Source organism: Coregonus lavaretus (assembly GCF_964263955.1).
Source record: "Coregonus lavaretus genome assembly, chromosome: 5".
Classification (NCBI taxonomy): Eukaryota; Metazoa; Chordata; class Actinopteri; order Salmoniformes; family Salmonidae; genus Coregonus; species Coregonus lavaretus.
In genome coordinates, this window is record NC_139992.1 from 67,176,951 (window position 1) to 67,200,940 (window position 23,990).

Genomic DNA, 23,990 nt, shown 5'->3' on the forward strand with positions numbered 1-23,990 from the left:
TCCTAGACGATCGTGACACTGTCCAGAAATATTCCATTGTCTATGACTGTGGCAGACATCTGTGTGTGTGTGTGTGTGTGTGTGTGTGTGTGTGTGTGTGTGTGTGTGTGTGTGTGTGTGTGCGCGCGTCACAGTTTTGCACATTTGCCTTGCATATCCTGCTTTCAGACATGGTGTTTAAATCTACTTCCATTTTGCTGAGGGGGAAGTAAAAAGGATCTAAATGCAATGCAATAAATATATTATTGGGAAAGGATTTGAGTGCTTAGAGGAGTCTGAGGCCAAATCAACACTAGTTATCATATCATAAAAAGACAGCATATATAAACAGTGATAAATCTGAGCCTAAATCTAATCCTAAAGCTATTCCTTATTGGTCACAAGTCTTGCTACAGCCTTGAATTGTTATTTTTTTGCAATAGGTCTTTAACCTGGCAGCTACGTCCCAGTGGCTGAAAGTGTCTGGACTAGCTGAAATTAAGGTTAAGTCAAGTCAGGTCAGTGTTGGTAAGTCTGGTGGCAGCGCAGGTCATTAACAGCCCTCTAATTCAGGGATGGGGAACTGGCGGCCCGCGGATCTATCCCCCCCCCCCAACAAAATATATACACTGAGTATACCAAACATTAAGAACACCTTGCTCTTTCCATGAAAGGCTGACCAGATGAATCCAGGTAAAAGCTATGATCCCTTATTGATGTCACTTGTTAAATCCACTTCAATCAGTGTAGATGAAGGGGAGGAGATATTAAACAAGGAATTTTAATCCTTGAGACAATTGAGACATGGATTGTGTATGTGTGCCATTCAGAGGGTGAATGGGCAAGACAAGAAATGTAAGTGCTTTTGAACGGGGTATGGTAGTAGGTGCCAGGCGCACCGGATTGTGTCAAGAACTACAACGCTGCTGGGTTTTTCAACAGTTTCCCATGTGTATCAACAATGGTCCACCACCCAAAGGCCATCTAGCCAACTTTACACAACTGTGGGAAGCATTGGAGTCAAAATGGGCCAGCATCTCTGTGGAATGCTTTCGACACCTTGTACAGTCCATGCCCCGACAAATTGAGGCTGTTCTGAGGGCAAAAGGGGGGGCTGCAACTCAATATTAGGAAGGTGTTCCTAATGTTTGGTATACTCAGTACTGAACAAAAATATAAACACAACATGTAAAGTGTTGGTCACATGTTCCATGAGCTGAAAAAAGAAAGTCCCAGACATTTTCCATATGCACAAAAAGCTTATTTCTCTCAATGCACAAATTTCTTTACATCCCTATTAGTGAGCATTTCTCCTTTGCCAAGATAATCCATCCCCATGACAGGTGTGGCATATCAATAAGCTGATTAAACAGCATGATCATTACACAGGTGCACCTTGTGCTGGGGACAATAAAAGGCCACTCTAAAATGTGCAGTTTTGTCACACAACACAATGCCACAGATGTCTCAAGTTTTGAGGGAGCGTGTAATTGGCATGCTGACTGCATGAATGTCCACCAGAGCTGTTGCCAGACAATTGAATGTTCATTTCTATACCATAAGCTGCCTACAACGTCGTTTTAGAGAATTTGGCAGTACGTCCAATCGACCTCACAACCGCAGACCACGTGTAACCACACCTGCACAGGACCTCCACATCCGTCTTCTTCACCTGCGGGGCTGAGGAGTATTTCTGTCTTTAATGAAGCCCTTTTGTGGGGAAAAACTAATTATATTTGGCTGGGCCTGGCTTCCCAGTGGGTAAGCCTGGCTGCCAAGTGGGTGGGCTCTCCAAGGCCCACCCATGGTTGCACCCCTGCCCAGTCATGTGAAATCCATAGATTAGGGCCTAATTAATTTTTTCTATTGACTGATTTCCTTAAATGAACTGTAAATATACAGTACCAGTCAAAATGTTGGACACACCTACTCATTCAAGGGTTTTTCTGTATTTTTACTATTTTCTACATTGTAGAATAATAGTGAAGACATCAAAACTATGAAATAACACATATGGACTCATGCAGTAACCAAAAAAAGTGTTAAACAATTCAAAATATATGTTTTATTTAAGATTCTTCAAAGTAGCCACCCTTTGCCTTGATTACAGCTTTGCACACTCTTGGCATTCTCTAAACCAGCTTCATGAGGTAGTCACCTGGAATGCATTTCAATTAACAGGTGTGCCTTCTTAAAAGTTAATTTGTAGAATTTCATTCCTTCTTAATGCGTTTGAGCCAATCAGTTGTGTTGTGACAAGGTATACAGAAGATAGCCCTATTTGGTAAAAGATCAAGTCCATATTATGGCAAGAACAGCTCAAATAAGCAAAGAGAAATGACAGTCCATCATTACTTTAAGACTTGATGGTCAGTCAATACGGAAAATTTGCAGTCGCAAAAAACATAAAGCGCTATGATGAAACTGGCTCTCATGGAAAGGAAGACCCAGAGTTACCTCTGCTGCAGAGGATAAGTTCATTAGAGTTAACTGCACCTCAGATTGCAGCCCAAATCAATGCTTCACAGAGTTAAAGTAACAGACACATCTCAACATCAACTGTCCAGAGGAGACTGCGTGAATCAGGCCTTCATGGTCGAATTGCTGCAAAGAAACCACTACTAAAGGACACCAATAATAAGAAGAGACTTGCTTGGACCAAGAAACACCAGCAATGGACATTAGACTGGTGGAAATCTGTCCTTTGGTCTGATGAGTCCAGATTTGAGAATTTTGGTTCCAACTGCCATGTCTTTGTGAGACGCAGAGTAGGTGAACGGATGATCTCCGCATGTGTGGTTCCCACCGTGAAGCATGGAGGAGGAGGTGTGATGGTGTGGGGCTGCTTTGCTGGTGACACTGTCTGTGATTTATTTAGAATTCAAGGCATACTTAACCAGCATGGCTACCACAGCATTCTGCAGCGATACGCCATCCCATCTGGTTTGCGCTTAATGGGACTATCATTTGTTTTTCAACAGGACAATGACCCAACACACCTCCAGGCTGTGTAAAGGCAATTTGACCAAGAAGGAGAGTGATGGAGTGGAAAAGCAGCCAACAAGTGCTCAGCATATTTGGGAACTCCTTCAAGACTGTTGGAAAAGCATTCCAGGTGAAGTTAGATGAGAGAATGCCAAGAGTGTGCAAAGCTGTCATCAAGGCAAAGGGTGGCTACTTTGAAGAATCTCAAATATAAAACCTATTTTGATTTGTTTAACACTTTTCTGGTTACTACATGATTCCATATGTGTTATTTCGTAGTTTTGATGTCTTCACTATTATTCTATAATGTAGAAAATAGTAAAAATAAAGAAAAACCCTTGAATGAGTAGGTGTGTCCAAACTTTCGACTGGTACTGTATATATTTTAGGAACTCAGTCGGGGTCTCAACTTACTGTTGCGAGTTAGAATAGTACATTTTCTAAATTTGGTTGTGCATAGGCAGTTTTCCTCGTTTGGTCAGTCACTGATAGTCAGTCAAATATCTCATGTCAGCAAAAAAAAGCAAAAAATTGATTGCTAAGTTTGTTTAGCAGCCAGCTATCTAAACTTGTTTTCATGGTCGAATTACCGGCCAGGGGCCCCCAATGATTTTGTTAGTCATTCTCACTCTCATATCATATTCAAAACTGCAAACATTTCTCTCCACCCTATGGCAAAATGAGTCGAATTGCACGAAATGAACTCTAAAACTTGAAACATTTCTCTCCACTGTCAAGAGGAGGGCCACTCAAATGTTTTGCTCCCAATGTGGTGGTGGGGGGGCGGGGTATGGATGTGGTTACGCAGACCCGCAAGCAACTGCAGCCCCACATGATGAGTTCAGATTTTTTTGTGGCCCCCACCCCAATCAAAGTTGTCCATCCCTGCTCTAATTCAATCCCTGAGAACACAGTAATGCAGAGCGGAGCAAATGGAGAGTCAATGGAGTGTAACACTCTCCTCCCTCCAACACAACCGCTCAGCCAGATTAGACAGAAAAGATCCTTGGTTAAGTCAGATGATCTCTTTAGAGGGCCAAGACATCATTAGGTCATCATTAGGTCTATTAGCAGCAGGGCACATGTCTGAGTGATTCTCAGACCTCTTTTGGGTGTACCGGATGCAAGAAGGATGAGGACAAATTCAAACTCTGCTTACCTTAGCCTTAGGACCATATTCAGAGCACCTTGAATATAGGGCCCTGTGTTCTTCTTAAACGGTTGAACCTGTAAGTAAAGAGTGAGTCTGGTGAGTCAGTAAAGTTCTCAATATCTCCTGGAGTATAAAAAGATATATATATCTATATCTCGCACTATGCTGAAATGATTAAACTACAAAACCAACAGAAGAATACATTAATTATATCACACAAAATACATTCAATATCTACAGTGTATATACTTGTATTGATGTATTCTGACAAGATTATTGAGTTCAATTTGTGAGGAGGCACAATCTGTTGACACTGACTAGATCCTGACTCAACAAAGTAAGAACCGCAGTAGCACTTATGGCCTCCATCACTGTCGGACGCGGGGGGTGAACCTCAAACTACTCTGGCTCATTTCTGAAATGACAATGGCTAGTGAGAGAATGGCACAGGCCTTTTAGATGACTTTAGAGCTGGCAGTATCAGCAGGATGGCCATTTACTCTGACTTATTACCTGCTGAAAGGGCCCCTCCAGGAGCTACAGGGAGACTGGCACACACTCAGTCACACACACTCACACACAATCAGTGGGGCATCAAGGTCACTGAATCATGACAAATAACGTCTGCCTCTGCTGCTGGTGGTGCTGATACTGAAAAACTCACCTGGGGATGCTGAATGGATAGCCCTTCAATGGGAACACTGTTGGCATTCTCCTCATCCTGTGGCATAAAACGAAAGGCATTTAGTAAACTATATATTTTTGGGTGCTATGGAAAGGCTGTTTAGTGGGTGAACATTGTTAAGAATAGCAAATCTTAAAGATCAAGGTCAAGGTCAAGGTCATTGCTCATCTCAGTCAGCAAATAGAGAAAAGTCAATAGAAAACAATCAATATGTACAACATTTTGTCGTTTTTGTTTATGAACAATCAAATAGAGAAAGCATCTATACACGTTTGTCCTCGCTAAAATCCATGAGTCAGAGAAACTGTGGCGGGTAAAATGTACTAGATTTATTTAAGATTTCATAATTGATACATAACCTGCTCCCTGTTGAGGCAGGCAATTATATTTTCCAATGATGCCCTTTGTAAAGTAATCAAATTACACAGAAACAGACAGAGGCAAAGTAAGTCAATTATCTTGGTCAATGTGCAGGTTTACACACTCACAACAATCTATCTTCACCCACAGTACACCTAAGCGTCTTTCTCTATGATATTAAAAAGACTCTAACAATGACAAATCGTGTACTCCATATTTGTTTATAGAACAGAAAAGAGCTAACTTACATCTTCACCCTCATCTTCGTTGTCCTCTCTGAGCCTTCGCGACTGGAAGGCAATATCAAACACAAACAAAATTATATTCTCAGTCTTGACAAATCTAAATATGACTGGCAGATGTAGAGCCCAATCACCTTAGATTGCAATCCCTGCAGATAATTAGCATAATGTAGCGTACAGGAGGCAACAGACAATGAAAACTGACCCAAGTAGAATATCATTATAAGCATTTCATTTGTTGCATCTTTGCCTTGTGTACTTTTCCCTGTAAGAGACTTTCAGGTAAGGCATCTATATCTAGAACCTTTACCAACTATTTTAAACGACATGTCACAGGCCCCTCTGTGAAACAAAGCTCGCTCACTGCTTTCACAGAAATACATTCAGCTAGAAAAGTACAAAGGCAAAACAAAAAGGAAGTATCATGCTAGCCAAAGTACAGGTAAAAAGAGTTAGTTAGTTGTCGCTTTTTTCCCCAACAGTGGCCAAGTTTGGATGTGCATCTCTTGTCATGGTCTCACCTACCCTGCCTTGATTGACAGCAGCCTTGCCCTCCTCGCTCCCCACGTCGAGCTCGTCATCGCTCCACTCCCAGTCTCCATCCTCCATCTTGTGCAGGTGGCCGCTGGACCCTGGAACTCTCCTCACCTAGGCCAAACACACCACAACCGTTTAAACATCCCATCAAACTGTAGGGCTGAGAGACAAAACACATTTAGTAGCCCACACACCTTCTAATGTTCTCTCACTAAGGTCAAAACCAACACAACATTAAATGGTATTTACCTGGCCCATATGAGCTGATGGGATTTTAGAAATATTTCATAAAAAGTGCAGGTGGATACCAGTAAGCGTTGCACAAACACTTGGGCTCGGATTCCTCTCAGAGAGTTTTTAAGGTCTACAAAATGGCTGCTACGAGCTAGCAGAGCACAAAAGAACAGAGTAAAACAAAATGGAACAAAGAAAACGAAACACACACAACTCCTTAAGCAGCTAACTCTGGATTAATCTAAGTGGAAACACCCAGCATTCTACGGCTAAGTCAAAGAACATGTACCCTTCTGATGGCATCAAGTTCTTTCTCCGAACCTGACACAGAGCCCATGCTCCTGGAATTCTGCACTGGCTCCTTGAGCAAAACAAAAAAGCATCAGTCCACTCTGATCATCATCACCTGCACACTGTATGTGGATGAATGTGACAGTTCAGTGGCCTGTATCTCTTTACACACACACATATGGCACCATCAAGCTGCCAAAGCATGTGAACAACTACATGTAGTACTTAATAGTAATAGGAACATTTATGAGCATGCACACTTAGAGAAACGCACAAAGGGAAAATATGGGATGAAGGTGTACATACAGGCAAATTACAGGAGCAATCTATAAATGCTCTGAATCGATACTGTATCATCTGTGTACTAGCGTAGCAAATCAATCTCAGTATTACATCAGTATTATCTTCCAACTTTCAATAACGTGACACATCAATGACTGCTGCAACACACCGCCCTCGATGTCAGCCTCTAGAAGTAATCTTTGATCAATACGTCCTGCGGGTCTCCCTATGAGGAGATCAACTAACGAGCAGGGCTGCCCTCTTCTGGCCAATGAAAAACTGTAAAAATTCTGTCATTTGCCTAGAGATACATGTCTCGAATATTCCTATTTTGTATTAACTCTGGTTGAATTAATACACCTGCAGGGGAGGAGGGAGGCTCAGGGAGGAAGGGAGTCTCCGGGAGGGATCAGGAGATAGACAGACTGAGGAAGGTGGGGAGGATGGGAGGGAGAGTGACAGAGATGTTTCTTTTTGGATGCCTCTCTGTCAAACAGCTGAAAATACAATATTTTTGGTTATGGAAAATATATTTCACAGTGGTTTAGATGGTGCAATGATTCTCTACAATATTCTTACTTGTTTTGTCACATATACTGAAATTAGACGAACTATTAGAATTTCACCAACCAGGAAATGGCATAGCGATTTCTGCATAGTGCACCTTTAAACCATGTTTACCAAATTAGTCAACCCACACACACACACGATCTGAATGATTGTGACTGTTGTTCTGACCAGCAACTGTCCGCCCCTCTGTCTGACAACTCTGTCACGAGTCACTTCCCTCTCTATTGACATTATACTCTGCTAAATGATTGGGTCACGCGACACCTCCACAGTCCCCCATGTCCTCCAGTCACCCATGCCATGTAAGTGAATTTCCATTCAACTCAATCACCCTGGCTTTTTGCCTTCTGGCAATAGGGTCTTCGCACCCATTTCATTCAGTCATCCACATGGAGGATGATGGCGATCCAATATCAACCTTGCCTGCCACACTGCTGCACTCATGCCCAGTTCACTGTGACCGCAAGGCAAACTGAGCATGCAAATGGTATGTTTAAGTGCACCTCCCGTTACCTAACCACTCACATTAAATCACATTTGTCTTTGTCTGCCACTTGCAGTGAGCGTCTGAGCGACATTACGGACCACTAATGCATGAGTTGTAAGCACATGTATTCTGCATGACTGATATTGTTCCAGGAGTGGCCCATATTTGCAGCCTAGCCTCACATAACAGTTTGAGCACAAAGTGAATGAAGTGTTGATCAGAAAGAGAGAGAGAGAGAGAGAGAGGACACTCGATGTCTGTTGACTGGTGGAGTGCACTGCCAACCCATAACACCTTACCATACTTTGTTCATAATGTTTAGTCAATATTGAGGCTGCTTTACTGGGAATGATGTTTGTTTAGACATTACCCTTTTGGCTCTCTGGGTTATGTTCGGTGCTCTGCATAGCAGCTTTTCGATCAGATACTCTCTGTTCTGCAAATGAAAATCACAACCCATGTTAAACAAATCTACATACAAATTCTTTAAGCCTCAGACAAACAAATAGAACAGGTAAAATCCTGGAGGTAAAATCATACCTTTGCCTTCTGGAAAAATTTACATTTCAAAAGTTCTGCTGCTGTAGGCCTAAAGAAAAATAAAATACATGGAGATATAAGAACCCATTCCAATCATTGGCCTGGAACTGAATGTACAACTGCTACAATCTGAGAATAGATCTTCTTGGGTGGGTATGAGTGAGCCCACTAAACATGAAGACTACATTTCTGGACTCTCCTGAAATGTGTCTGACATTCGACAGAGACTCGATCAACACCCAAGGCCATCAGATTTACTTTATCATCAACCAGTGACAGACTCTTCAGATTTGAAGTGTAGGCCTAATGCAGTTCACAGAATGGCAGATATGGACAAACCTCTTGGCGGGCTCCTTCTGAAGGCACAGGGTTATTAGCTTCCTAAATGATTTCCCATACTTTTTCAGCATCTCTTTGTCCTCCACACCCGTGTCTAGGGTGGGAGGATCGTTCTGTAAGGTTAGCATTAAGACCTGGGAAGAGAAAAGGAAGGGTCAAAAGCATTCAAGTGTTCTCTCAGAGGTTACATAGACACAGGGTAGTAATTTGTCTTTCATGGTTTATTAGTTATATAGTTTTATATACAGTGGGGGAAAAAAGTATTTAGTCAGCCACCAATTGTGCAAGTTCTCCCACTTAAAAAGATGAGAGAGGCCTGTAATTGTCATCATAGGTACACTACAACTATGACAGACAATATGAGAAAAAAAAATCCAGAAAATCACATTGTAGTATTTTTTATGAATTTATTTGCAAATTATGGTGGAAAATAAGTATTTGGTCAATAACAAAAGTTTCTCAATACTTTGTTATATACCCTTTGTTGGCAATGACACAGGTCAAACGTTTTCTGTAAGTCTTCACAAGGTTTTCTGTCACGATCGTCTTGAAGAGAAGTAGACCAAGGCGCAGCGTGATGAACAAACATACTAGACTTTATTACCGTCAGTGATAATAAGCACACTAAACAAAACAAGAAACGACTCGTGACGTCCACGGTGACAATGACCGAACACGGAACAAAAACCCACAAACCCAAAGTGAAACACAGACAGTTAAATATGGCTCCCAATCAGAGACAACCAGCACACAGCTGACACTCGTTGCCTCTGATTGGGAGTCACTCAGTCAAACATAGAAAATGACGAACTAGAAACACCCAACATAGAAACAGAACACAGAGAATGAACACACCCTGGCTCAACATATAGAGTCCCAGAGCCAGGGTGTGACAGTACCCCCCCCTAAAGGCGCGGACTGCGACCGCGCCTCAACTAAACAAAACAGGGGAGGGCTGGGCGGGCATACCTCCTCGGCGGCGGTTCTGGCTCCGGCCTTGACCACCACCCTCCAATACACCCCCCATAGTGCCCCTGGTCCAGTCTGTCGACTTGCACCCCTGGCTTGGTGCGTGGAGGAGGAACGGGCCTTACCAGGCTGACTTCTCGCACCCCTGGCTTAGTGCGAGTGGCAGGAACAGGCCGGACCGGGCTGGCGACGCGCACCGTAGGTTTGGTGCGAGTGGCAGGAACAGGCCGGGTCGGGCTGGCGACGCGCACCGTAGACTTGGTGCGGGTGGCAGGAACAGGCCGGTTCGGGCTGGCGACGCGCACCGTAGACTTGGTGCGGGTGGCAGGAACAGGCCGGGCTGTCGACGCGCACCGTAGGTTTAGTGCGTGGAGCAGGGACAGGCCGGGCTGGGCTGTCGACGCACACCGTAGGCTTGGTGCGGGTGGCAGGAACAGGCCGGGCTGGGCTGTCGACGCACACTGTAGGCTTGGTGCGTGGAGCAGGGACAGGCCGGACCGGGCTGGCAACGCACACCGTAGGCTTGGTGCGTGGAGCAGGAACAGGCCGGGCTGGGCTGTCGACGCACACCGTAGGCTTGGTGCGGGTGGCAGGAACAGGCCGGGCTGGGCTGTCGACGCACACCGTAGGCTTGGTGCGTGGAGCAGGGACAGGCCGGACCGGGCTGGCGACGCACACCGTAGGCTTGGTGCGTGGAGCAGGGACAGGCCGGGCTGGGCTGTCGACGCACACCGTAGGCTTGGTGCGTGGAGCAGGGACAGGCCGGACCGGGCTGGCGACGCACACCGTAGGCTTGGTGCGTGGAGCAGGGACAGGCCGAACCGGGCTGTGGAGACGGATAGGAGGCCTGGAGTGAATAGCGGCCACCACCCGTCCTGGCTGAATGCCTACCCTCACACACTCTGTGTGAGGCATCCGCACAGGACGTACAGGGCGGTGTTTCCTGGCCTGGTGGCCTTCTGGATCCGCCCCCTTTTCTCCTCCGTCAGCCCCGTCGTCCATGCCGTGTGCCCCCCCCTAAAAATGTTCTGGGGTTGCCTCACGACCGTCCGACGACGACCCTGATCACGCCGTAGCTCCTCTCTACGGCGCGCCTCCACCGTCTCACTCCATGGCCGGCGATCCATCCCGGCCAGGATTTCCTCCCAGGTCCAGGACCCCTGCCCGTCCAAGATCTGCTCCCACGTCCAGGCTGCCTGCTTCTGGACACGCTGCTTGGTCTTGGTATGGTGGGTTTTTCTGTCACGATCGTCTTGAAGAGAAGTAGACCAAGGCGCAGCGTGATGAACAAACATACTAGACTTTATTACCGTCAGTGATAATAAGCACACTAAACAAAACAAGAAACGACTCGTGACGTCCACGGTGACAATGACCGAACACGGAACAAAAACCCACAAACCCAAAGTGAAACACAGACAGTTAAATATGGCTCCCAATCAGAGACAACCAGCACACAGCTGACACTCGTTGCCTCTGATTGGGAGTCACTCAGTCAAACATAGAAAATGACGAACTAGAAACACCCAACATAGAAACAGAACACAGAGAATGAACACACCCTGGCTCAACATATAGAGTCCCAGAGCCAGGGTGTGACAGTTTTCACACACTGTTGCTGGTATTTTGGCCCATTCCTCCATGCAGATCTCCTCTAGAGCAGTGATGTTTTGGGGCTGTCGCTGGGCAACACAGACTTTCAACTCCCTCCAAAGATTTTCTATGGGGTTGAGATCTGGAGACTGGCTAGGCCACTCCAGGACCTTGAAATGCTTCTTACGAAGCCACTCCTTCGTTGCCCGGGCGGTGTGTTTGGGATCATTGTCATGCTGAAAGATCCAGCCACGTTTCATCTTCAATGCCCTTGCTGATGGAAGGAGGTTTTCACTCAAAATCTCACGATACATGGCCCCATTCATTCTTTCCTTTACACGGATCAGTCATCCTGGACCCTTTGCAGAAAAACAGCCCCAAAGCATGATGTTTCCACCCCCATGCTTCACAGTAGGTATGGTGTTCTTTGGATGCAACTCAGCATTCTTTGTCCTCCAAACACGACGAGTTGAGTTTTTACCAAAAAGTTCTATTTTGGTTTCATCTGACCATATGACATTCTCCCAATCCTCTTCTGGATCATCCAAATGCACTCTAGCAAACTTCAGACGGGCCTGGACATGTACTGGCTTAAGCAGGGGGACACGTCTGGCACTGCAGGATTTGAGTCCCTGGCGGCGTAGTGTGTTACTGATGGTAGGCTTTGTTACTTTGGTCCCAGCTCTCTGCAGGTCATTCACTAGGTCCCCCCGTGTGGTTCTGGGATTTTTGCTCACCATTCTTGTGATCATTTTGACCCCACGGGGTGAGAACTTGCGTGGAGCCCCAGATCGAGGGAGATTATCAGTGGTCTTGTATGTCTTCCATTTCCTAATAATTGCTCCCACAGTTGATTTCTTCAAACCAAGCTGCTTACCTATTGCAGATTCAGTCTTCCCAGCCTGGTGCAGGTCTACAATTTTGTTTCTGGTGTCCTTTGACAGCTCTTTGGTCTTGGCCATAGTGGAGTTTGGAGTGTGACTGTTTGAGGTTGTGGACAGGTGTCTTTTATACTGATAACAAGTTCAAACAGGTGCCATTAATACAGGTAACGAGTGGAGGACAGAGGAGCCTCTTAAAGAAGAAGTTACAGGTCTGTGAGAGCCAGAAATCTTGCTTGTTTGTAGGTGACCAAATACTTATTTTCCACCATAATTTGCAAATAACTTCATTAAAAATCCTACAATGTGATTTTCTGGATTTCTTTTCCTCAATTTGTCTGTCATAGTTGACATGTACCTATGATGAAAATTACAGGCCTCTCTCATCTTTTTAAGTGGGAGAACTTGCACAATTGGTGGCTGACTAAATACTTTTTTTCCCCACTGTATAAGCATATTCCGCTTCCTGTCTGGCACCTAGATATGCAGTGATCAGGCTCACCTTCATGGGTGGGTATCGGTGGTAAGGTGCAGACCCTGTTGCCAACTCTATGGCAGTGATTCCAAAACTCCAAATATCTGCTTTGAAGTCATAGCCTCGTACCTGTGGACATGGCGGCATTACTGTCAGTATTGTCCAGTGTATGTGAACAGCTAGTAGATGTTACTAAAACTGGCCACAAGATAGTCTCACCTGTTCCATCACCTCAGGGGCCATCCAACATGGTGTGCCCACAAAGGTCTTCCGTACTTTGTTTCTGGTCATATCTCCTCCAGTGGCCAAAAAGGCACTAACTCCAAAATCTATGGGGAACATTGGATAATTCAGATGACATGTGTGGATGTCAATGTTATACCTCATTAACATCTTATAGAAAGGGATAATAATGCTTTGCGGTATTTGCTCAAATATACTCAAACCATTAAGAGGTCTTTCATAACTATTTCATGTTATACACCTTATACAAATTGTGCACACTCAAGATCTTCAGTTGCATTCATGTTAGAATGGTTCTCCTTGCAGTGTTTGTAGGCTAAAGGTCATCCAAGTACATGAGAGACTGTAGGCCTCCAGTGATTTATGATGGGGGACCTGTTTGACTACCTTTATGTTAATGTTATTCAGTAAATTGGTCGTTCCAATTTCACCTAATTTTAGCATTCTGTCATAAAGAGCACATGTTCAACTTAATAAAAAACACGTTCTCCCATCTCAAGAGGTTAAATTAAAAAAAAAAATACTATAGTAAGTGCCTATTATGTGCCAAATAAAGTAACAGGGTTGACTGTAACAGGCTTGAATGCAAGCTTCACAAAAAAATGAAATAGTTACAACATTTCTAGCCTGTCTATCTATAGGTAACATCGTTGAAGTGTTATGCTCGATCCACCAGTTTTCCACCACAAAACACCAGAAAATGGCCAAAAAGAGTAGAACCAGCTCACCTGCATTTACACTATGATTTTACTATTAGATGTTCATAGTCTCTTTTGAAAAAAATATTTAAAAAGGAATAGTTTTACCATATTAAAACAAGAGTTCAGTTCACGTAACAGGGTTGACCTTAAAATGAGGGACAGGTTTTGACCTTGAAATGAATCAAAAATCATTCGAAATAAAAATAATCTTCAGAAATTACTTTGTCAAAGCAACACAATAACTATGGCTTTGCAATGATGGTGAAAACTTGCAGAAATGTTGGGGTTAGGGGCATTAAAATCTCCCTAGAAATCACAGAGGAGATGCATGTCAAAATGCTGAATTTTGGCACTTTAGCAAGTCTTTATTCATATTAAAAATCAGTGGTCTATATTAAAGGCCACTTCATTGAATATAACAGGCTCGACATTGGTGCACAATTTCTACAAAAAAATATAAAAGGGACACAAAAGGCACTCATTCTGTGGAAAGACCCAAATATTGTCAACCCCCATGTTGTAAAAATACAATACAGTGGGGAGAACAAGTATTTGATACACTGCCGATTTTGCAGGTTTTCCTACTTACAAAGCATGTAGAGGTCTGTAATTTTTATCATAGGTACACTTCAACTGTGAGAGATGGAATCTAAAACAAAAATCCAGAAAATCACATTGTATGATTTTTAAGTAATTAATTTGAATTTTATTGCATGACATAAGTATTTGATACATCAGAAAAGCAGAACTTAATATTTGGTACAGAAACCTTTGTTTGCAATTACAGAGATCATACATTTCCTGTAGGTCTTGACCAGGTTTGCACACACTGCAGCAGGGATTTTGGCCCACTCCTCCATACAGACCTTCTCCAGATCCTTCAGGTTTCGGGGCTGTCGCTGGGCAATACGGACTTTCAGCTCCCTCCAAAGACTTTCTATTGGGTTCAGGTCTGGAGACTGGCTAGGCTACTCCAGGACCTTAAGATGCTTCTTACGGAGCCACTCCTTAGTTGCCCTGGCTGTGTGTTTCGGGTCGTTGTCATGCTGGAAGACCCAGCCACGACCCATCTTCAATGCTCTTACTGAGGGAAGGAGGTTGTTGGCCAAGATCTCGCGATACATGGCCCCATCCATCCTCCCCTTAATACAGTGCAGTCGTCCTGTACCCTTTGCAGAAAAGCATCCCCAAAGAATGATGTTTCCACCTCCATGCTTCACGGTTGGGATGGTGTTCTTGGGGTTGTACTCATCCTTCTTCTTCCTCCAAACACGGTGAGTGGAGTTTAGACCAAAAAGCTATATTTTTGTCTCATCAGACCACATGACCTTCTCCCATTCCTCCTCTGGATCATCCAGATGGTCATTGGCAAACTTCAAACAGGCCTGGACATGCACTGGCTTGAGCAGGGGGACCTTGCGTGCGCTGCAGGATTTTAATCCATGACGGCGTAGTGTGTTACTAATGGTTTTCTTTGAGACTGTGGTCCCAGCTCTTTTCAGGTCATTGACCAGGTCCTGCCGTGTAGTTCTGGGCTGATCCCTCACCTTCCTCATGATCACTGATGCACCACGAGGTAAGATCTTGCATGGAGCCCCAGACCGAGGGTGATTGACCGTCATCTTGAACTTCTTCCATTTTCTAATAATTGCGCCAACAGTTGTTGCCTTCTCACCAAGCTGCTTGCCTATTGTCCTGTAGCCCATCCCAGCCTTGTGCAGGTCTACAATTTTATCCCTGATGTCCTTACACAGCTCTCTGGTCTTGGCCATTGTGGAGAGGTTGGAGTCTGTTTGATTGAGTGTGTGGACAGGTGTCTTTTATACAGGTAACGAGTTCAAACAGGTGCAGTTAATACAGGTAATGAGTGGAGAACAGGAGGGCTTCATAAAGAAAAACTAACAGGTCTGTGAGAGCCGGAATTCTTACTGGTTGGTAGGTGATCAAATACTTATGTCATGCAATAAAATGCAAATTAATTACTTAAAAATCATACAATGTGATTTTCTGGATTTTTGTTTTAGATTCCGTCTCTCACAGTTGAAGTGTACCTATGATAAAAATTACAGACCTCTACATGCTTTGTAAGTAGGAAAACCTGCAAAATCGGCAGTGTATCAAATACTTGTTCTCCCCACTGTATATGTCTCTTTCGTGTAGAATATACTGAGTTGAACTAAATGCACTTATACACTGGTACATCTACATTAATGCTGTATTCCTAGCCAATAAATAAAATATTTGCTTTTTAATCTCAGTATTTTGATATTCTTCCTCAATAGGAGTGGGGCTGAAAGGTCATCAGGACAGGAAAAAGAAACACTCAGTCAATATGTAAACTACTGTGTATTCGCTAGCTTCAAAAATATATTAATCTTTGCCATTTTACAAGTCTATTCCTACTATTGACTGGTGAAGTCCGGCATTATGTCGATTATGCTGTTGAATTAACTGAATGTGTAGAAGCATCGTTAAAAAAGTCATACCATTGTGTCAGTCAGTGAGCTGTGAGAATAGAATGTAACAGAGACATTACTCACACACCTGCAATCTGAACAGAGCCGTCCTCTCCCAACAGAATGTTCCCAGCCTTCACATCCCTGAGGTCACACACACACAGCAAAAACACCCCAGTCATGCCCAAACAGTATCTATCTACGTAAGTGGAGCAGGATCGATTGCATCCATGTGTATAAATTAGTTTTGCAGCCTGCTGTCATTTGGAACACTGCCTAAGGGGGTAATAGTGGTTTAGTTCTTTATGACCTTGACATCCAGGCAAGTTCAAAGAACACAATCTATGTCAATAAATCACATTGAAACAGTAGATAATGTCATCACAATTTAACTAATACCATGTAACTCTTAGATTACATTTTATAGATTAATACTTTGTAACATTTATATACACTCTTTTAAGGAAGACCCTGTGCAAATAATTAATGTTTCAAACTCCAGGCAGTGGAGGCTCCTCAGCGTAGGGAGGGGAGGACCATCCTCCTCAGTGAATTTCATAAAAATAAAATAGTTAAACATTTAAAAAGTTATCATTTTTAGATAAAACCATACTAAATATATTCACGGCACCAAATAATTGATTAAAACACAAGGTTTTGCAATGAAGGTCTACAGTAGCCTCAACAGCACCATGGTGTAGCCGGAGGACAGCTATTTTCAAAACCTAGGAGGCTCGTGGTTCTCACCCCCTTCCATAGAATAACACAGTAATTATGGCAACTTCCGGAGGATGTCCTCCAACCTATCAGAGCTCTTGCAGCATGAACTGACATGTTGTCCACCCAATCAAAGGATCAGAGAATTAATCTACTACTGAAAGCATAAGCTACAGCTAGCTAGCAATGCAGTGCATTCCATGTGGTGAGTAGTTGCCTCAAAGATAGAGAAAGACAATAGTTGAACAGTTTCAAAAATTAAGGAGAAGCGAGAGAGAGAGAGAGATAGAGAGAGAGAGAGAGAGAGAGAGAGATAGCTATATTTTGTTGTATTTCTTTTTCAATTTCACTTTCACTTACTTAGCTAGGGAATGCAGCTAGCTAGTTTAGCCTACTCAAACACCTGGCTCAAACAGAGCGGAATGCTATGTTAGCTAGCTGGCTATGGCTATCCAACTCTGGAACGCTTCCAAGTCAAGGTAAGCTTTTGGTTTTATTCATTTATTGCCACCGGGGCCCGCCGGTGTACCTGCTAAACTGCTTGCTGCTGACTGTACACTGTACTGCATGATTGTAGGGGGTTTACTAACGTGTTAGTTCTTGTAGCTATGTTGACTATGACGTTAATATGGTGACAATGATGTATGCTGTGTGTAGCGGTTAGCGGTTATGATATGAAGGTTTGGCTTGGAAAGTTTTTTCCGCCTGGTCACAGAAATCTGTTGTGTTGTGTACTGAAGTCCACAAGCGAAGGGAAAAGGTGAGAAGAGAGCGCGTAGATGCGAGAAAGAATACAACGATCAAAGGGATCATGCTTTTTTTTATGTGGCTGCTATGAAAGTGAACTATGTTTGCGTGTGATCAGGGGTGTATTCATTCCGGCGATTCTGTTGAAAAACGTTTCTTAAACAGAAGCAAACGGAACGAAACGGGGATAAATATACCTGAATTTGTCCAATAGAAACTCTCGTTTGCAACTGTTGGACATATGATTACACCCTAGATCAGCTAGATGCAGGCAATAGTGTGCAAGGCGGTACTGAATGTGTCAATATCTGTCACCTTGATTACTCAAATTTAGGGCTGACCCGTTAGTCGACTGGTCGATTGTTTGGTCGATAGGCTGTTGGTCGAGCAGTCTAAAATATATTTTTCTTAAATTATGGCACGAGACACCCGGCTGATTCACGCCTGTTTCAGTGGACTAATCCATTGCTGAGGCCACAGGGATGGCACACCAGTATCACCAGTAGTACATTTACCGTTCATTTCCATAATTTCTAATCTACAATGTTTGTTTGGTTACGGTCATTTCTGTTAATGCATTCAATATATTATTATTATAGTATTTTACAGTTCTCATTGTCGGAGTGGACACGTTGTTTGCGGACTGCACAACCTAGGCTACCCTTGTGAGGAACAAGTTTTGGTTTATTTCATTCCATTTAGGAGTTAATTTATTCATTGTCGTTTGTTTGTAGCTCTCCTGTCAATGTTGAGTAAGGACGCAGACCTTATACATAGAAGTAGGCCTAGGCTACCTGGCCTGCACGCAAATGTAGGCCTATAATTGTGCCCATTTGGGGATTTGATACCATTTCTGATTCTTAACTCACCACCACTTTTGAACTAAACATTTCTTCACCTCAAACAGCAAGTAAACGAAGTCTGTTTTTACATCCATTGAGAATGACAATAGTTCCCCAATGTAGCCTATTTGAAAAATATTTCCAGCTCTCTTTCGCTAACCGCTCAGCGTGAAAGGGGGAAAAAAATGTCAAGCTCTGATCAGGTGGAAACAAAATAAAATAGGCCTACCTGATTACTTCTTATCCCTTGTGCAAATAGCCTACAGCTATGTCTGTTCGGGGCTCACTGGCGCTGGAAACTCTGAGGTCCCAGAATATTTTATACAATATTGCAAGTTTGCTAGTTTAAGCTTCAGGCTGGACCCAAGTTAATAGTTGATACAATGTTTCAAGTTCCTTGCAGACATGCCATGTGTAGCCAATGTGATTAATAGGATATTTATTTTTATCAGCATATTTTCAATGTTTTTATTTGTTGGCTTTACGTAGGCTATTTTTACATAGTTGGCAATGGCAATAGAAGTTACTTTTAGAATTTTGATTACCATATGATAATGATTTTGAGATAGGAAGACTTTTTTATAAATGAAATGAAACTGTTCCACAAAAATTTGCATATAAAAATCATAACTGGCACACAGATCGGTAGAAATGGTAAGATAAATTGGCACTCCAAATGGAAAAGGTTGCCAACCCCTGGTGTAGCCTATTAGGAGCGTAACAGCAGGAGTGTAACAGCAGAATCTGTGAAGGCCAGCAGCAGCGGGAGGAAGAGGGTTGGGAACAGCTTTTTTCTCTTCTGGTTAGGCTATCTTGATCTCTGGCTCCCTCGAGTCATTTGTGTGTCTTAATTATTTAATCACAGTGTGCTTAAAGCATCAGACAAGCTCTGTAGCCTACATACAGTATAGTTGATTTTATTAAAACACATAGGGTGTGTCTATATAGGGAAAAATACACGTTTAAAAATGTCTACCAATCGATTGGTCGAAAGAACAGACAACTCTAGGTCGACCAAGATTTTTTTTTGTCGGGGACAGCCCTACTCAAATTTCTCTCGACCTGTGCACCTACGTTGTAAACTTTCATTCATAGGCTAGGTTGTAGCAACCTCATGATGGGTATAGGGAAAATTTTTGTATCATATAGTAGCCTAAACCTATCGATGTTACATTGAGCTGGGTGAATGGAATATGAATGACAGTCATCCAATATGCTGTAATAGGCCTCCACTGACTCCAGGGTATCTTACCTGTGAATCTGTCCGTTTTTATGCAGGTAGTCCAGTCCCTCAAGGACCTCTTTTAGTATGGTTGCAATGATGAGCTCATCTAGAACTCCATTTTTGTGCTCTCCTCTGCTAAATGTATGCTTTATTATATCCAACATTGATCCTAAAAAGAGGAAGCAGACAGAAAAACAGTGCCCACAATGACCAATGCAGATATGTCAATTTCTACATAAGATCCTTCCATGTCAACTGTTCTATTTACTCATTCTGCCTTAAGCAAGTTTGTTACAATGTTCGATATTCAACCCAGCCATATACTGTACATGGTGTGATAACACTTAACTTCTAATGCCACTGCACATAGGTCTACAGTAAACTGATCAAAAGCATGGACAATTGCTTGTTACATGATTGTTAACATTTTATGAGAATAATGTCATGACATTTGTGAAAGGAGTCACATTTTAGTCTATAACAGTGTTATAATAATAATAATATATGCCATATAGCAGAGGCTTTTATCCAAAGTGAACTATATGTTATTATGGTCACTTTCAATGTGTAGTGTGGAAGTATAAAAGAGATAGCAGTTCTATTACCTCCACTCAGAAGTTTCATGACTAACCAAAGTTCATCCTTTACCACAAATGAGGTGTAGTAGGTGACAACATTTGGATGGTTGCATTGGCTCATGGCTTGAATTTCTTTCTATTGTACGAGAGGAAAGAGGCTCATATGAGAAACAAATTAAAGTTAACAACTTTTGACAACCTTTCTTATAACGAGGATTGTTCATAGGTCATTTGCGTCTCTAAAATTAAGTGAACAAATACTGTAACTCATGGCTAATTTCTTATTCAAATGGACACTTGCGTGTAGCACAGCCCTCACAGATCCTACTCAGCCTCTATTAGACACACACAAGAGAGAACACCAAAGTCTAATTACAGCCCAATCAGGAAAGTATGGGCCAGAGAGGGCCAGAGGCACTGTGGTCACACAAAATGAAAATATAGCCTTTATTTATTGTTGCTCTCACCAATAGCTCATCCATGCTAGTCTGGCATTTCTCCAAGTTGATTCTCTTTATGGCCACGCGTTCCTGTCTGGGGGTGCAGAGGGCAGCCTGCACTACGGCTGTGGCCCCACTGCCTGGAATCACAGACAAATAGAGGCGCAATTATAAAACAGGGCAAGAGACAGTACAGTAACATCAAATGTGACCAAGGTGAACAGCATAATGGATCATTGACACATGCAGGATCATTGTGTGTCTGTTTGGGATATTAAACGTTTTCTGTGACATTTAAATGATAATTCCATGACAGTTCAGAACTGAACTGAACCAATACAGTATGTGCAAACATATTTTCTAATCATATGCTAATTCCTATGCATAACAGTCAGTGTATCCAAAGACAAAGTTGTGAAGAGGGGTTTATTGAAGAACCAGGCCATGCTAGGCTTTAGTTGTCTTGTACTAAGAATGTGACACAGTACACACCATGCCAACTGCCGGTGACAGATAAGGATGAGAGGAGATCGGACTGCTCAACAGTTGATTATAAGCACAAAACAGATGACTGACTAGCCACAGCAGCTCATATCCCTTATCAGCACTGATATGGCTTTCTTTAGCTGTCAGTGTCAGCTCAAATGTCTCCCACCATTCACAGGTGCCGAAATTCTTAAATGAGCAGAAAACCTCAAGTATTTGGGGAATGACTGTGAATAACTGCATTATAGGCCTACCAAATGAAGTCTGGCGTTATTACCAGTAGAGGAAGCAGAGAGTGACACTGACCAGCAGCGAGTGAGCTCAGTATTGTTACAATGTAACCGGTTCTATAACTCCTTGATGTAACCTAATAGAAGTGAAAATAAACCTCAATGACCTATGAAACTTGACTGACATGCTGAAACAATAAACTAAACATTCTTATCCACTGTAATGTTTTATCTATGGATTATAAAATAAAAACGATGTATTGCTTCCAGTGAGGCAAATCAACATCTTAAAATGTATATAATTATTTTTACAACTATTATAATACATTGACAGAAGAAGGCCTATAAATTATGTCTATAGGCTATTTGTCTTTCCTTTTCCAGAGTCAACTAATAATCTGTGACAACATTCTCACAAAGTAGACAAAAAAATTGCATAGCTTATTACCCATCATAATCATGATCATAATAGGCATAACATTATAATCATAATCTTCATAATAACATTTGACTTTTATTAAAACTGAATGTTCCTCATGTTTTTTTTTTTATGTAGCCTGACAGTAGATCCTCTTTCTAACTTCAGAGTGGCATGCAATTCAATATCCCTGCTCTTCCGAACGATAACATGCCATTCCCGTGAGGACTGCATCCATGCATAGACTCATCTATTTCAATATTAGCCTACTGGACATGTGCAATAAAGGAGCATCGTTCGGCATAGACTAAATCGAATTCATTAAAAACGCATTTACATTAAATGCCTACCCATATGAACACAACTTTACAATGACTATAAATATCTCTCAATATGATGAAATAAGTGGTTTCCTCTTACAAGAGCAAGGAAATAGAGGTTGTTAACATCCGCATTGCAAAGCATTAAAGAGACGCTGTTGAATATGAAAAAGCCGGTAGGCCCTCGTCGTCATTCACCACTGATAACCGCCCGAGTCATATCCATGATAAAACATTATATCATTACACTATGGAGAAGTAGCCTACTAACCTATGACTTCCTGTAACTCGTACGACTCCCTGGTAATTGGCCAGCTCGTTGTCAGCACTGGTTGCGGATTCTGGACAGGAGCCGGAGATTCGCCTTGCTCCGCCATGATGCTGCTTTTGCTGCTGCTGCTGAGCTAGCTACTTAGCGACCCCAGACTGTAAAATGTGCATTCACTTCTGACTACAGAAGTGTCAGCTGCTGCAGAGCATTACTACGGTTAGTGCAATCTAGAATCCTTCGGACGTTCCTAAACCCTAACCTTAACCCCTACCCTTACCCTAACCATAAGCATAACCGTTACCATTACCATAACCATAACCGTAAGCATAACCCTTACACAACCTTAACCCTCCCTTAACTCTTACCCTAAACGTTTAAAACGTCAACTTCAATGGGGTGACGTCAGAGTTGGTACGTCCCGAGGATCCCGTTTAGACTTTTCCGCATTACTACCGCCTGCGATGAAAACATCAGGAAAATAAAGGGCCACATTCATTGTGCAACTTTCACCACAACGACAATGTGTCATTTTACTTTATTATAACCTATTATAATAAAATGTCTACCCTATAGGGCTTTGAACAACAACCAATGCGCTAAATATGAAAATAAATTATGTTAATATTTAAGATTGCCTATTCTATTTCTCTAGATTATTGGTTGAATAGGCTGAATTCAAATATTAGGTCTAATCATGTTAAAAAAAACAGCACTTTAAATGTTGTGATAGGCCTATTAAAGTTGATCTTTTAAAAACAAAAGTCAATTTCAACTCTGAAAGTTGTCTTTGTTAGTCACTAAATCAAATATAATCAAATGAATTGCCTATTATTTGATTAATAACTTAACTTGAAACAATTCATTCGTTTTAGGCCTATGGCGTTGGTTACAGTTTTGCCTGGATGTTTTGTATGACGCAGTGATGAATTGTCGTGGTGAAAGTTGCACAATGAATGTAGCCCTTTATTTTATATATTACATTGTATCATGGATGATAAAAGTTGCTACGAAGTATCACAGAGAGCACTCATAACATCTTTCCACTAGATGGCAATATTATACCTTCAATCACATACCAAAATTCGTGAGGCACTACAATAATGCATTTATGAGGTCCTCTTGAGAAAGTACATTGCTGATTACACTAATAAAAAAGTTGTCCTTTTATTAAATTAATACACACATTCACATTCTGTATTTTCACAAATCTATGCATTTATAATCTCTCGTGGAAAGATTCGTCTGCCTAGGCTACAATTACGGGAGACTAGTTCTGGGTAAACCGAGATGAATTAATTAATGCTATAATTTCCTCGACATGAACATTATACAGCAGCTCTTCTGCTATGAGTGTAGTGTGCTGGTAAGTACGGTGGCATGATTGACTAAGTATTAATGTTGATGCAGTGCGTGTTCACATTTTTTTTGCTTTGAATGGCTGTGGGACATTTGCCTAACTAAAATGTGTCAGGAACATATTATTCAATGATTATTTCAGCCTAACAACAATATAATCGTATTATTCTGCATTGTATTGAGGGAAAAAAAATATCAACAGTCAAGGGACACCCAGCCTATTCCATAGATTAAACTAAAATCATGTAAGATACATTGCTAGTGCCATACACCACTTATGCGTGAATACCTTTGTATAGCGACAGCATGTGTGACATTTCAATGCACCAATCACTTGCGGAGGAGTAGATGCCTGATT

The 23,990-nt window shown here is 42.3% G+C and overlaps 1 protein-coding gene across 1 annotated transcript in view; it reads right to left on the minus strand.

Annotated features, from left to right (window-relative positions):
- stk39 (serine threonine kinase 39) overlaps positions 1-22,644 on the minus strand; it is a 36,517-nt gene extending 13,873 nt beyond the window's left edge. The window contains exons 1-14 of the mRNA XM_084162690.1: positions 22,277-22,644; positions 20,579-20,691; positions 20,139-20,247; positions 19,561-19,702; positions 16,091-16,146; positions 12,822-12,931; positions 12,630-12,731; positions 8,685-8,818; positions 8,346-8,394; positions 8,176-8,241; positions 5,930-6,052; positions 5,411-5,452; positions 4,782-4,838; positions 4,124-4,191 (exon numbers count right to left, since the gene is read on the minus strand). Of these exons, the coding sequence (XP_084018816.1) occupies positions 4,124-4,191; positions 4,782-4,838; positions 5,411-5,452; positions 5,930-6,052; positions 8,176-8,241; positions 8,346-8,394; positions 8,685-8,818; positions 12,630-12,731; positions 12,822-12,931; positions 16,091-16,146; positions 19,561-19,702; positions 20,139-20,247; positions 20,579-20,691; positions 22,277-22,382 (1,277 nt within the window). The 5' untranslated portion in view covers positions 22,383-22,644. The remainder of the gene's footprint in view (positions 1-4,123; positions 4,192-4,781; positions 4,839-5,410; positions 5,453-5,929; positions 6,053-8,175; positions 8,242-8,345; positions 8,395-8,684; positions 8,819-12,629; positions 12,732-12,821; positions 12,932-16,090; positions 16,147-19,560; positions 19,703-20,138; positions 20,248-20,578; positions 20,692-22,276) is intronic.
- Positions 22,645-23,990: the final 1,346 nt, after the last annotated feature.